The sequence below is a fragment of the Myotis myotis genome, unplaced genomic scaffold (assembly GCF_014108235.1).
Source record: "Myotis myotis isolate mMyoMyo1 unplaced genomic scaffold, mMyoMyo1.p scaffold_m19_p_9, whole genome shotgun sequence".
NCBI classification, from domain to species: Eukaryota; Metazoa; Chordata; class Mammalia; order Chiroptera; family Vespertilionidae; genus Myotis; species Myotis myotis.
The window spans coordinates 89,878,660-89,892,122 of NW_023416401.1; the positions used below are offsets into that span (position 1 = coordinate 89,878,660).

At 53.4% G+C, this 13,463-nt stretch overlaps 1 protein-coding gene across 2 annotated transcripts in view; it reads left to right on the forward strand.

The window, feature by feature from the left end:
* Positions 1–13,463, forward strand: part of PHACTR3 (phosphatase and actin regulator 3) — a 151,955-nt gene that overhangs the window by 113,871 nt on the left and 24,621 nt on the right. For both annotated transcript variants that reach the window (XM_036323414.1, XM_036323413.1), the window contains exon 8: positions 10,722–10,875. In XM_036323414.1, coding sequence (XP_036179307.1) covers positions 10,722–10,875 — 154 coding nt within the window. The remainder of the gene's footprint in view (positions 1–10,721; positions 10,876–13,463) is intronic.

Below are 13,463 nucleotides of genomic sequence, written 5' to 3' on the forward strand. Positions count from 1 at the left end.
CCGTTGTCCGCACAAGGGCAGTGCCTACGTGCTCCCCTGGTCCTCACAGGGCCTGGGTCCAAGTTAGAGTCGGCAAGCAGCCGCTGGCCAGTGGCTCTGCATGCTGCCTGAGCACCCACGGGACCCGGTCACTCCTCCAAATCTGGACTGTGCCCTGCCCCTGGGGACAGGGACATGGTGCCTGCAAAGCGGAGCTATTGTGGCCCAGGGAGCCCTCGTCCCGGTGTCATGAGAAGATAGCCGTGTCTCCAGGGCGCGTCCAACTTGAGTCTCCTGGGCTTGTCTCCTACAACCTGGTGTTTTTAAGTGAACACGGGCTCGTGGTCTGACAGGGGTGCAGGGAGAGTCGGCTGGTTCTAGAAGCGCCGCTGTGGCTGCCATGCCCCACTCACTGCTGCTGACTGTGCCAGCCAACGCCCAGCAGAGTGTCCGCCAACAGGGGCCTCCTGTGGGCACCCGGGTCCAGGGCTCATGGTCAAGGCTCACACTCAGCCCTAAAACACCGTGCGGAGGGCTGGGCCCGCTGCGCGTCAGGCCTGCTGCGAGTCCTGCCGTCTCACCTGAGCTCCGACTGCCGTCCGACGTGGGTCCCTGAGCCCCTGCGGCCGAGCCAGCACGCAGGGTTAGCTCTGGTCATGTTCTCGGTCACCGCTCCCTCACCATTAGCCACGTCTGAGACAAAACGCTTGGTTATAGAAAAGTCTATACATGAACTGCCACTGCGGGGGGAGCTGTGCACAGGAGAGCCCCAGGAACGACTCCGCGCTGCCTGGCGGCACCAGCAAGGATCCATGGTTATTTGCTTCTCTCGGGTCCAAACCTGCTCCCTTGTCGTGGCTGCCTCGTCGTGTGTGGGGCTCTGTGGTGCCGAGGCCGAGGGCAGCACATGCATCTTATTCATCATGAGAACTGTGCTGCTCGTTACTCACTTCCCTACCCACTGAGCTTACTGCTCCGGAGCCTCTGCAGGCTTCGTCCTGCCCACTGGAGTCCTCTAATCATCAGCATCAGATGCTCCATTTCTAAGGCATCCTGCTTGACCAGGTTGTAGTGAGATGTATCTGTTTCAAACGGAGTGTGACCACTGGGTTTCCATGCAGGACACGTACAGTGTCCTGGTCAGTGCAGAGAGGTGCGTGTGCCTCGTGCAGTTGCCATGGCCTGCAGTGCGCACACACACTCTGCAGCATGCTTGCACACGCACATGCCCGCACACACAGGTTCCCACCACCTGCAATGTGCACACACACTCTGCAGCATGCTTGCACATGCACGTGCCCCCACACACAGGTTCCCACCACCTGCAATGTGCACACACACTCTGCAGCATGCTTGCACACACACATGGCCGCACACATAGGTTCCCACAACCTGCAGTGCGCACACACACTCTGCAGCATGCTTGCACACGCACATGCCCGCACACACAGGTTCCCACCACCTGCAATGTGCACACATACTCTGCAGCATGCTTGCACACACACATGCCCACACACATAGGTCCCTACAACCTGCAGTGCGCACACACACTCTGCAGCATGCTTGCACACGCACATGCCCGCACACATAGGTTCCCACAACCTGCAGTGCGCACACACACTCTGCAGCATGCTTGCACACGCACATGCCCGCACACACAGGTCCCCACAACCTTCAGTGCGCACACACACTCTGCAGCATGCTTGCACACACACATGCCCACACACACAGGTCCCCACAACCTGCAGTGCGCACACACACTCTGCAGCATCCTTGCACACGCACATGCCCGCACACACAGGTCCCCACAACCTGCAGTGCGCACACACACTCTGCAGCATGCTTGCACACGCACATGCCCGCACACATAGATCCCTACTACCTCCAGTGTGAACACACACTCGCAGCACACTTACACACACATGCCCACACACACAGGTCGCCACTACCTGCAGTGTGCACATGCACTCTGCAGCACACTTACACACGCACATGCCCGCACACACGGGTTGCCACAACCTGCAGTGTGCACACATGCTCCACAGCACACTTCACATGCACATGCCCATGCACAGGGCACCTTTTGCATGTGTCGTCAGCACCAGGAAAAAGCAGGGCAGGGTGGGCATTCTCAAAGACAATGTTTAAAAAGGTTTTGTTTTATGGAGCAGTTTTAGGTTCTTACAAAATTAAGTGAAGGGTACAGAGACTTCCCATATACCCTGCCCCAGACGCGCATAGCCCCCCATTACCAACACCCCCACCAATGAGCCTGCATGGACGCGTCACCACCTGAGCCTGTGGTTTATATGAGGTTCGCTGTCAGTGTTGTACATCCTGTGTGCCTGGACAGATGTATCACGACATGTGTCATCCATCATTGTAGCATTGTGTGGGGAATTCTCACTGCCCTAAAAACCCTGTGCTCTGCCAATCCAGCCCTCCCCCCAGCCTCTGGCACCGACTGATCTTCTCGTGTCTCCACAGTTTTGCCTTTCTAGAACGTCACAGAGGTGGCATCATGGCATTGGCCTTTCAGATTGGCTTGTTTCACTCGTAATGTGCCGTTAAGATTCCCGCACGCCTTCGCATGGCTGGACGGCTCATTTCTTGTGAGCTCTGAGTGACAGTCCATTGTCTGGATGGACCGCTGTTGATTTAGCCCTTCACCAGCGGAAGGACATCCTGGTTGCTTCCAGCTGCTGGCCAGTTGTGAACAAAGCTCTGTAACATCCGTGTGCGGGTTCTTCTGTGGACATCGTTTTCAGCTCCTTCGGGCAAACACCACAGAGCATGATTACTGGATTGTATGGTGAGAGTATGTATGCTTAATTTTGTAAGAAACCTTCAAACTGTCTTCCAAAGCGAGTGTATCGTTTTGCGTTCCCACCAGCAGACCGAGAGTTCCGCTGCTCCGCGTCCTCGCCAGCACGTGGTGGTGTCAGTGCTCTGGGTTCTGGCCGTTCCGACAGGTGTGCAGTGAATCCCATTGCATTTCCCCAGTGATGTGGGCCGTGGGGCACCTTTCCATTTGCTTGTCTGCCACCTGTGTATCTTCTTTGGTGAGGGGTCTGTGAAGGTTTGGGCCCATGTTTCGATTGGGTTGTTTGTTTTCTTCTGGTTAAATTTTAAGAATTTTTATATATATTGGATAATAGTCTTTTCTTTAATATATGTTTTTATTGACTTTTAGAGAGGAAAAGAGAGGGAGAGGGAAAGAGAGAAACATCGATGAGAGAGAAACATTGATAGGCTGCCTCGTGCACACCCCCTACTGGGGATCGAGCCCACAACCTGGGCATGTGCCCTGACTGGGAATTGAACCGTGACCTCTTGTTGCATGGGCCAGTGCCCAACCACTGAGCCACACTGGCCAGGCTGGTTAATAGTCTTTTATCAGATATTTCTTTGGCAAATATTTTCTCCTAGTCTATGGTTTGTCTTCTCATTCTCTTGACACTGTCTGTTGCAGAGGAGAAGTTTTTAATTTTAATGAGGTCCAGCTTATCAATTCTTTCTCTCACGGCTGATGCCTTTGACAGTGTTACATAAAGAGTCACCTCCATATTCATGTCACCGAGGTTTTTTCCTTTGTTAAATTAGGAGCTTTATAGTTTTGATCTTACATTTAGGTCTGTGCTCCATTTTGTAAAGGGTATAGTCTGTGTCTAGATTTATTTTTTAAGCTGATTTGCTTCTGGTAGCTGCCCACCACTTACAAAACTGGGTGGGGGGTAGGAGCCCACTGTAGGGGCGTCAGACAGCAGGTCATGCGGGGCTGTCCTCCATGAAAGGGGAGCCCCATGTGGACTGTTCTGAGGCCTGGGGTGTTTTGTGGGGGTGCAGGGCGGTGGCTGCAAGCAGATCGTGGTCTCACCCCGATGGCAGCCTGGGCTGAGTGACAGCTGGGGGTTGTGGGACAGGGACCTGGACGGGCGAGTGTGTGATGGGTGTTGGCCAGGCTGGGCTGTGCCTGTGTAGTCCACAGATTTGGCACCTGTGGGCGTGGCAGCTGACTGGTGACCCCAGAGCTGAATGGCGACCCCAGCCCAGGCAGTGAAGAGACCCCCGTGAGCACACAGTCAGTCTCTCTTTTTTCCTTCCCGGGACCCTGGGGGAGGTGGTCTCTGAGACTCTTTCAAAAGGCTCTCAAGTTCAAAACTTTTCATAGCGGCACTGAAACTGTACTTGCCTTTCCACCCGCCTGCCTCACGAGTGCAGAGGGAGTTTCCCGGGAGCCGGCGTGCAGACGCAGCTGCTTCTACCAAGCCCGCTGTGACCAAGAGGCCAGGCCGTCTCTGGGAACCTCAGGAAAACCAGGCCTAAGGAGTAAGAGCGTGTTCAAGCCATGGGAGATCTGGCCTGGGAGCATGTCCAGGGTCTTCAAGGACAAGGTGCACGGGCAGATGGCGGATCTTCGCAGAGAAACAGAAACTGTCAGAGAGAGCCCGATGCAAATTCTAGAATTAAAAAGCATGACCTCTGAAATGAGGATTTCACAGCAGCTGGAGATGGCCCCACAGTGTCCCTGCTTGTGTGGAGGCTGGAGTCCCATGCAGGGACTCCTGTGGCCAGGACAGGGCGCCAACCCTGCCGCCCTCCTCTCTCCTGGCGCCCGTCCCTCCTCCCACTCAACGTCAAAGGCTGGCACCTGAGCCCACGCGCCTGTGCCCACCAGGTTCCAGCATTGCCATTTCGGGTGGGAAACAGCTGCCTTAGCAATGGGAGGACGCGCTGGCATCCTTGCCGCTAGGACTTCGCGCATCTCCGTGATTTCCTTAAAGTGCATTCCAAAGTGGGCCTAATTGAGAGGAAGATGGCGAGTTCCTTTCTAACTCCAGAGCCCCTCGGCCTCCCGTTCCCATTTGTACATTATTTCCTCCTCCTCCCCAGAGGGTGCCCAGGCCCGGATCTGGAAGTGGCAGCGGCAGGACATGGGTGGAGCAGGGCCAGGCATGCCCATGGAGACCTGAAATAGGCGGTGGCCTTGGCTCACAGTCCTGCTGTCCCAGGGATGGGGCTGGTGGAGTATTCATACATGTGCAGGGAAACACGGAGAGAGGACATTCCCTACAGCTTTGGTTAAAAGAGCAAAACCAAACAGCCCCCGGATGTCCATTCTCGGCGGCTGGACCCGCAAGCGATGAGGCAGCGTGGCATCCACACTCTGAACGTGCCGCTGGGAACCAGAGCCGGACGCCTGAGCTCGCCCGCTGCGGGCCACGGTGCGGTGTGGGAGCCTGGTGGGACGTGAGAGTCGGGGGACTGTGAGCGTCGGTTGAGCAGACGCAGGTCTGGAAGGAGAGGGGGTGAGCTCTGGTGGTGGTTGCTGGAGGTGCGAGGGGGTGCGGGGGGTGATCTTCCACCACAGCTGTTAGCCGTGAGCTGTTCGCCACGAGCTTGTGTAATTTCTGTGCCCGAGTGAGAGAACATGCTTCTCTGAGCCAGACCTCTGCTGGGACCCAGGGCGGCCCACGTCTCCCCGAACGGCGCTGTCCCTCCCCTTCTTCCCGCGTGAAGTCTCCTGGGTCCCTTGCAGCTCCGGGGCCGGGCCGGGCCGGGGTCAAAGCGCGGCCTTGAGGTCAGCACATGGTTTCTCCTTCGAAGTTTGTTGATTTGGGGAGTGACGGTGGTTGCTTTCCAAGTGCTCGGCCGCCTCACTCCCAGCTGGTCAGGCTGGGTTAGCACTTCAGCTGTCGAATTTGATTTGCTGAAATTTTGTTTAGAATTTTACATCGATGTTCATAGGAGCTGTTAGTCTTTCGTTTTCTTTAATTCTCTTTTCTGGTTTTGACAACCCAGAGAACTCTAGCCTGATGGCATGAGTTTTAAGTGTCCCCTTTGTTTTGATGTTTCTCTAGAACAATGTGTATAGAATTGGTGTTTACTTCTCTACGTGTTTCACGGAGTTTATGAGAGCACCGTCTGGCCCTGCAGGGCTTCTGTCTGTGTGTGGAGGAAGGTTTTTAACTGGAACGTACATTTGCTGGTAGACGTGCGCCTGTTTGGGTTCTGTATTTCTTCCTGAGGGAGCCTCGAGGCTGGCACGGGACCCGAGGCAGCTGCTGCCCTCTGCTTCCTGACATGGGGCTCCTCATTCGCCCGCCTCCCCGATAAGTCTGGCTACTGCTTGATCAAATGGTTTTTTAAAATATCTTTTTATTGATCTCAGAGAGGAAGGGAGAGGGAGAGAGAATCACTGATTGGCTGCCTCCTGCACGCCCCCCACTGGAGATCAAGCCCACAACCCCGGCATGTGCCTCGACCGACGGAATCGAACCATGACCTGCTAGCTAGTTCCTAGGTCGACACTCAACCACTGAGCCATGCCAGTCGGGCAGTTTGATCAATTTTATTGCTCTTCTCAAAGAACCAGCTCTTGGATTCTAATATTTTCTTTGTTGTTTTTCTATGTTTGATTTTATCGGTTTCTGCTCTGATCCTTATTAGTTTTTCTACTCCCTTGATTTTAATTTGCTCTTCCTTTCCTAGTTTGTTGAGATGGACTCTGAGGGCACTGATTCAAGTCCTTTCTTCTTTTCTAATAGCCGCATTTGATGCTGTAAATGTTTCCCCAAAAAACCTTTATGATAGGTTGTATTTTTATTTACTTCAAAATGCTTTCTAATTTCCCCTTCGATTTCTTCTTGAAACTATGGATTATTCAAAACTTTCTTTATTTCATTTCCAAAGAGTTGGGTATTTTTCAAGAGATATTTTTATTATTGATTTCCAATTCAATCGCACTCTGAGCAGAGCACATGCTTAGTGTGACAGGAGTACTTTTAAATGTATTAAGACGTCGAACGGTCCAGAATATGGTTCTCTTGGTGAAGGTCACCGTGCACCTTAAAGAATGTGTATTTTTCGGTTTAGGGTCGCATGTTTTTATAAATGTTAACCAAATCCAATTGCTTGAGAATGGTGTTCACACCTGCCTCACCCTCACACGTCTGCCTGCCTGTTCTGCCTGCTGCTTGGAGGGTTCGCCATCTCCAACTGTCTCTGACCTGTCAGTTTCTGCTTCAGTATTTGAATGACTTAATAGGGCCATAAGCATTCAGGATCAGTCTGCCCTCCTGACGTCGTCCCCTTATCACTATGAGAGATCTGTCTGTTCCTGGTAGGGCTCTTTGCTCTGAAATCTACCTTGTCTGACAGTAGCAGACACTGCAGCTTTCTTCTGATTAGTTTTAGATTAGAATATCCTTCTCCTATGTCCTTTTAATCTATTTGTGTCTTTTTGTCTTTATTGATTAAGGTATTACATATGTGTCCTCATCCCCCCATTGCCCCCCACCCCCTACACGTCCCCCTCCCCCCCCCCCCCCCCAGTGTCTGTATCTGTTGGTTATGCTTAGATGCATGCACATAAGTCTTTTGGTTGATCTCTCCCCCTTCATCCCCTGCCTTCCCTCCGGGTTTTGACAGTCTGTATCGATGCTTCTCTGTCTCTGGATTGAAAGTTTTTATTTTAAAACAATTATTTAATTCCAGAAAACGATAATTCAGGGTAAAAAATACAGGAAACTAAACTTAGTAAGTTTAATGATTCATTTCTGGCATTACTCTGCCAGTGTGTAGTAAGATCACATGTATGCTTACACAATTAGATACACAACTGTATTCCTGTACGATACACAGGCATACCTTTCTACACGTCGCTTCTCACAGCCTCATCGTGACTGGCCTTGTTCCTCAGGGACACCTGCCCCCACTGTCTCCGTGGGCTCACCATATTCAGGGGTACAAGTCCCCTCTTGTGGGAAATCCAGGTGCTTTCATTTCTCATGCTCATAAATGAGGCCGATGGTCACCCTGGAGGTGTCTTTTATGTGCTCGTCCGTTTGTTTTGGGAGGCAGACTCCTGGCGGTAGGACTTCTGGCCCAAAGCTCAGCCAGCAGGGGTTTCTGGGAGCCTTTGGGAGGAGATTGCTGGCCCCAGTCTGGACAGAAGGGTGTCCTGGCTGGTTCTCGCCACCCGCCTGCCCAGCGCGCCCTGGGCCACATGCTGGCCAGGCACTCACACCGGTTGGGTAGGTGCACGTTCCATTCATGAAAAGCGCTCATTTTAAGCTACATGTTTGGAAATGTCCTTCGCTGACTTTTAAGTAGCAAAACCTGTTAACCTCCTGATGCCTTGGGAAGACCTGAGGTGTGTTTGTTGCAGCCCTACTGTGTGCTCAGTATGCTCATGGAGGCTGGATGGTGAGCAGAGGAGGACTTGGCCCGTGCACAGATTTCACGTGGGTGAATGATCAGTTGCATCTGGAGCTCTCTGGTGCAAGGGTCCTCAGTTACGGACAGTGGGACTGAAGTTTGTAATGACACCTGATCTGTTTGCAGAGGCTTAGGGACTTGATCAGAAGTGGAAACGGTTAGCCACAGTCAGCATAATTTTGTGGTTAAGCGTATTCTAGTTCTCTGGGAGTGGCAGTCCCTTCCCGCCATGGGTTAGACCAGTGGTCGGCAAACTCATTAGTCAACAGAGCCAAATATCAACAGTACAACGATTGAAATTTCTTTTGAGAGCCAAATTTTTTAAACTTAAACTATATAGGTAAGTACATTGTTATTAACTTAATTAGGGTACTCCTAAGCTGGCCTAAAAACGTCCTCATTTTATAATAATAAAGCCACCAACACAAAATAATTACAATTCTTAAATTGATGACAAAAATACCTGTAGGATTTGCAGCTGGTTGGAAAAATACAGGTAACTTTATGCTTCGAGTAGGTACTTTTGTCACCTGCAAGCAATTTGCAGATGCGACTAGCACTAACCACTGCACATGAGACTGCTGACTGACTGGCTCACTCAACTCGTGCATGAATCGCACACGCCTCCCCCGAGCTGCGTATCCCTCAGCCCGCCTGCACCGCGTCTCCCGTTGCCCGACCGACCGACACCCCCACTTCTTCTAACGCCACTTCTTCAAAATAGACTCGCCCAGGCCGAAAACCGACTTCTGCGCATGGGCCACGAAGTTTCAATCGCACTGTCCGTGTGCGCCCACACGTGGTATTTTGTGGAAGAGCCACACTCAAGGGGCCAAAAGAATTGCATGTGGCTCGCAAGCCGTGGTTTGCTGACCACTGGGTTAGACCCTTGACATTCACGACGGCTTGGTCCCTTTGACTCCCAATGCCACCGTAGCCAGTCTCCCCCAGAGCACACAGGCAGGACCCACTGAGACAAGCACGCCCGCCAGGGTCTTCGTGGTTCTGTAAGCACAGGGCCCGTGCCCTCCACGGAGCTGGGACAGCAATTCAGGCTGGAGCCCTTGCTGACATGGTGTTGGGGTCATTATTTTTCTCTTTTCTCTATAAAACACATAAATAAGTTCAGATTAGAATCCAAGCCTCAGCTGAGTCCAACTTTTTGTCTTACTTCATCCCATGTTAAACCATCATGTTATTAGACTTATTTCTTTGAATTTTCATCTCCCACACGAGGAATTGACTTTCTTTTGGGAGCCTTTTTTCTTAAGAAATAGTTTGTCTTCAAACTATTGTGGGAGAGACCACGTGGGGTGATGGTTTGAGCCCCAGGATTTACATCTATGCTCCTAGCAACACACGCCCTGCACACCTGTGGTCTGCATCACCCTCTGTGAGGCAGGTGGGGCTCTGCTATTCAGGAGGCTGTGAGCTGGACACCCCGTTCCCGGCCGAGTGACCCCGCCTGTGTTTGCAGCCACACTCCAGTCCTGCTCTGAAGTGAGTCCAGACATTCTGTCCCCCAGGACCCTTTTGTAAAAAAATATATTTTTATTGATTTCAGAGTGGAAGGGGGAAGGAGAGAGAGAGAAACATCAATGATGAGGGAGTCATTGATTGGCTGCCTCCTGCATGTCCCCTATTAGGGATCGAGCCCACAACCCAGGTATGTGCCCTTGACCTGGGAATCAAACCTGGGACCCTTCAGTCCGCAGGCCAACATGCTATCCACTGAGCCAAACCGGCAGGGCATGTCCCCCAGGATCTTACTCCTGCCCGGATTCCACCCCCTGACTTGACATGTGCAGAAATAGGATTGCCTCCACCTCCTGGACCCTGAGCCAGCCCCACCCCATCTCTTCACTCAGCAGTGATCACTAATAACCTACTTTGCCAGCACTGTCCTGGGACCTGGAGAGCAGACGGCAGTTGAAGTTAAAGTCTCTTGGGAGAGACAGAATAAACTAACAAACAGCGGAAAGGCATGTGAGGGCGGAGTTAATAGGGTGATAGTGACAGAGCCCGGCAGACCTGTCTGAGGAGATGGTTCGAGGCTGGCACAGGGCTCAGCAAGAGGCCAGCCCCGGACGATGTGGCAGAGCAGGCCCCGGCAGAGGACAGGCGCGGGTGTGGCCCAGGGGGGACATTCCAGGAACTGAAAGAGCCACCTGGCCAGAGGGCGGCAGGCAGTGGGAAGGGTTGCCGTGGGTAAAGAAACTGTAAGTTATGACCCAAACGTGGACACTTTGGGAAAAAAAAGTGGGTGCTATTAATAATCAGCTGGGGCAACTGGTGTCGCCCAGCACTGGCCCTGGAGACTTGGCCATGTGACCGACCTGCCACCATAGAGGTGAGAGATGGCACTGTTGCCGGCCCTGTCACCGCTCTTCCCCTGGAAGTCACCACAAGCTGACAGCGCCCCTCGTTCTGTCCACACCCTTTCCCCAGGCAGGTGGGGGCTGCAGGGACACGCTGCCCGCACTCCTAACACTGTCTGTGCTGCACCTCCCCGGCTCCCCCAGGAACTCTGCCCAGGAAATGCAAGAAGGAGCTGCTGGCCGTGAGACTGAGGAACCGGCCCAGCAAGCAGGAGCTGGAGGACCGGAACATTTTCCCCCGGAGGACGGATGAGGAGCGGCAGGAGATCCGGCAGCAGATAGAGATGAAACTCTCCAAGTAAGTACGCCGGGGGTGGAGGGAGAGGGTGGAGGGGGGCCAGAGCTGAGGCTGGCCGCAGCGGAGCCCTGTGAGTCTCCCCTCTCCCCCGGCACCTCCGTGGGCTCTGAGCACGCGCTGCCGTGGGTTGCTGGGCTCGCCACTCCCCACACTTGGTCCTTGTCGTGGGGCTGGTCCTTTGCAGTCACGTGCTCAGCGGCATCCTTGGCCTCTGCACATGTCCTCCTGCGGGAGTGGCGGCACACAGCACGCTGCCCCCTCACCAGGCTGTGCTGCCCCCTCACCAGGCCGTGCTACGGTGCTCCTCGAAGTAGCGGTCCTGGTTCAACCTCTGCCAGTTAGGGTTAGGGTTGAGGTTAGGGTTGGGGTTGGGGTAGAGTTGGGGCTGGGGTTAGGGTTGGGGTTGGGGTTAGGGCTGGGGCTGGGGTTAGGGTTGGGGCTGGGGTTAGGGTTGGGGTTGGGGTTAGGGCTGGGGCTGGGGTTAGGGTTGGGGCTGGGGTTAGAGTTGGGGCTGGGGTTAGGGCTGGGGCTGGGGTTAGGGTTGGGGTTGGGGTTAGGGCTGGGGCTGGGGTTAGGGTTGGGGCTGGGGTTAGGGTTGGGGCTGGGGTTAGGGTTGGGGCTAGGGTGGGGTTAGGGCTGGGGCTGGGGTTAGGGTTGGGGCTGGGGGTAGAGTTGGGGCTGGGGTTAGGGCTGGGGCTGGGGTTAGGGTTGGGGTTGGGGTTAGGGCTGGGGCTGGGGTTAGGGTTGGGGTTGGGGTTAGGGCTGGGGCTGGGGTTAGGGTTGGGGTTGGGGTTAGGGCTGGGGCTGGGGTTAGGGTTGGGGTTGGGGTTAGGGCTGGGGCTGGGGTTAGGGTTGGGGTTGGGGTTAGGGCTGGGGCTGGGGTTAGGGTTGGGGCTGGGGGTAGAGTTGGGGCTGGGGTTAGGGCTGGGGCTGGGGTTAGGTTTGGGGTTGGGGTTAGGGCTGGGGCTGGGGTTAGGGTTGGGGTTGGGGTTAGGGCTGGGGCTAGGGTCAGGGCTATTGTCAGTCTTCCCAGTTCCTGCCGCCCAACCTCGTGCCACGCACTGTGTCAGCGTGATGAGCCGGGCTCGCTGAAGCGGGTGCAGTCACATAAGTTTCATTTGGTCATTTCTCGTTTTAGTGAGATGGAGCAGTGTTTTCAGTGTGTATCAGCTCTTTTGGCTTCTTCTTCCTTTCACGTTCCTTACCTGCGGTGGTCTCCATTGTCACATTGTAGGGGTTACTGTGGAAGTGCTGGCTCTACCCCTGTCGCAGCTCTCTGATGATGCAGTCCTCCCGTGAGAGACTTGCATTTTTGTTTTGTTCGCTTCCCTTGGATGTGCAGCATTTGGCACTTTTAAGGTCACAGGTCACCAATCAGATACTTTAGGCGTCGGCAGACTTTTGCTTCGAGGGGCCAGGTCGAGACTGTGTGCGCTGGGTTAGCCGGCGGCGTGGACTGAGTGTAATGCAGTGATGGTGAACCTATGACATGCAAACTCATTTTTTTGGTTGATTTTTCTTTGTTAAATGGCATTTAAAGATATAAAATAAATATTAAAAATATAAGTCTTTGTTTTACTATGGTTTCAAATATCAAAAAAAAATCTATATGTGACACGACACCAGTTAAGTTAGGGTTTTTCAAAATGCTGACACACCGAGCTCAAAAGGTTCGCCATGACTGGTGTAATGCATAGCTGTGCCAACAACACTTTATTTACAAACACAGGCCCACAAAGTTTGCTGACCTCTGTTATCGTGCATGGCTCACCCGTCTCTGCCATGTTTCAAACACCCTTCGCTACTCAGAGGTGAAAAATATATTTACTCCCCAGAGTATTTTTGCAGTGTCTTCCAAAGAGGCCACTGCACAGCGGTTTTCTATTTCATAAATGAGCCTTGTTCTCCTTTCACGTAGAATATTAAGTGAATTAATTTAAGGGAAGATCGTGAGACCCCGTGATAGTACCTGTGATTCAGATGCAGACGGGGTTGGCAGTGCTGCTCTGAGTGCAGAGGCGGGACCCGCCTGCCATGGTGCAGAGGGCAGCCGGGCGCCAGGAAGCCCTCTGTTACCCAGAGACCGTAATTTTACACATTGAACTAGAATGTAGTAATAGCTCCTTGGATGTTTGTCGTCGTGTTAAAAATGGAAAAGCACCCCCTGAACTCCATGCTGAACAGCCAGTGAGAAATCGCCGGAGGTCGGACTCCGCCCGCCCGCCTAGTTGGTTGCCCTGCAGAAAGGGTTTAATGGATCCCTTTGTCTTCGTTTTGCCTCCTTCCTGAGGTTCTCCCGCCAGCATTTGCTGACTAAGTCAGCCTCTGGTTGCCATGGCAACGTGCCATTCCCTCCACGTCCTGAAGGGCAGTTGGTGTTTTTGTTTTATTTCCAGATCCTTAAAATGTGATTCTTTGAGTGCTCCCGGGGCTTTTCTGGTGGAAGTGGTCACGGTGTTCCCCACCCCCACACCCTCTGTGCCGGACCTGGGGACCCCAGTACGTTCAGTCCCCTTCGGAGGAGTGAAGCTCTGTGATGAGCCCCACCCCCTCAGCAGGGCCCGCTCCCTCAGCACCTGTGTAGGTGA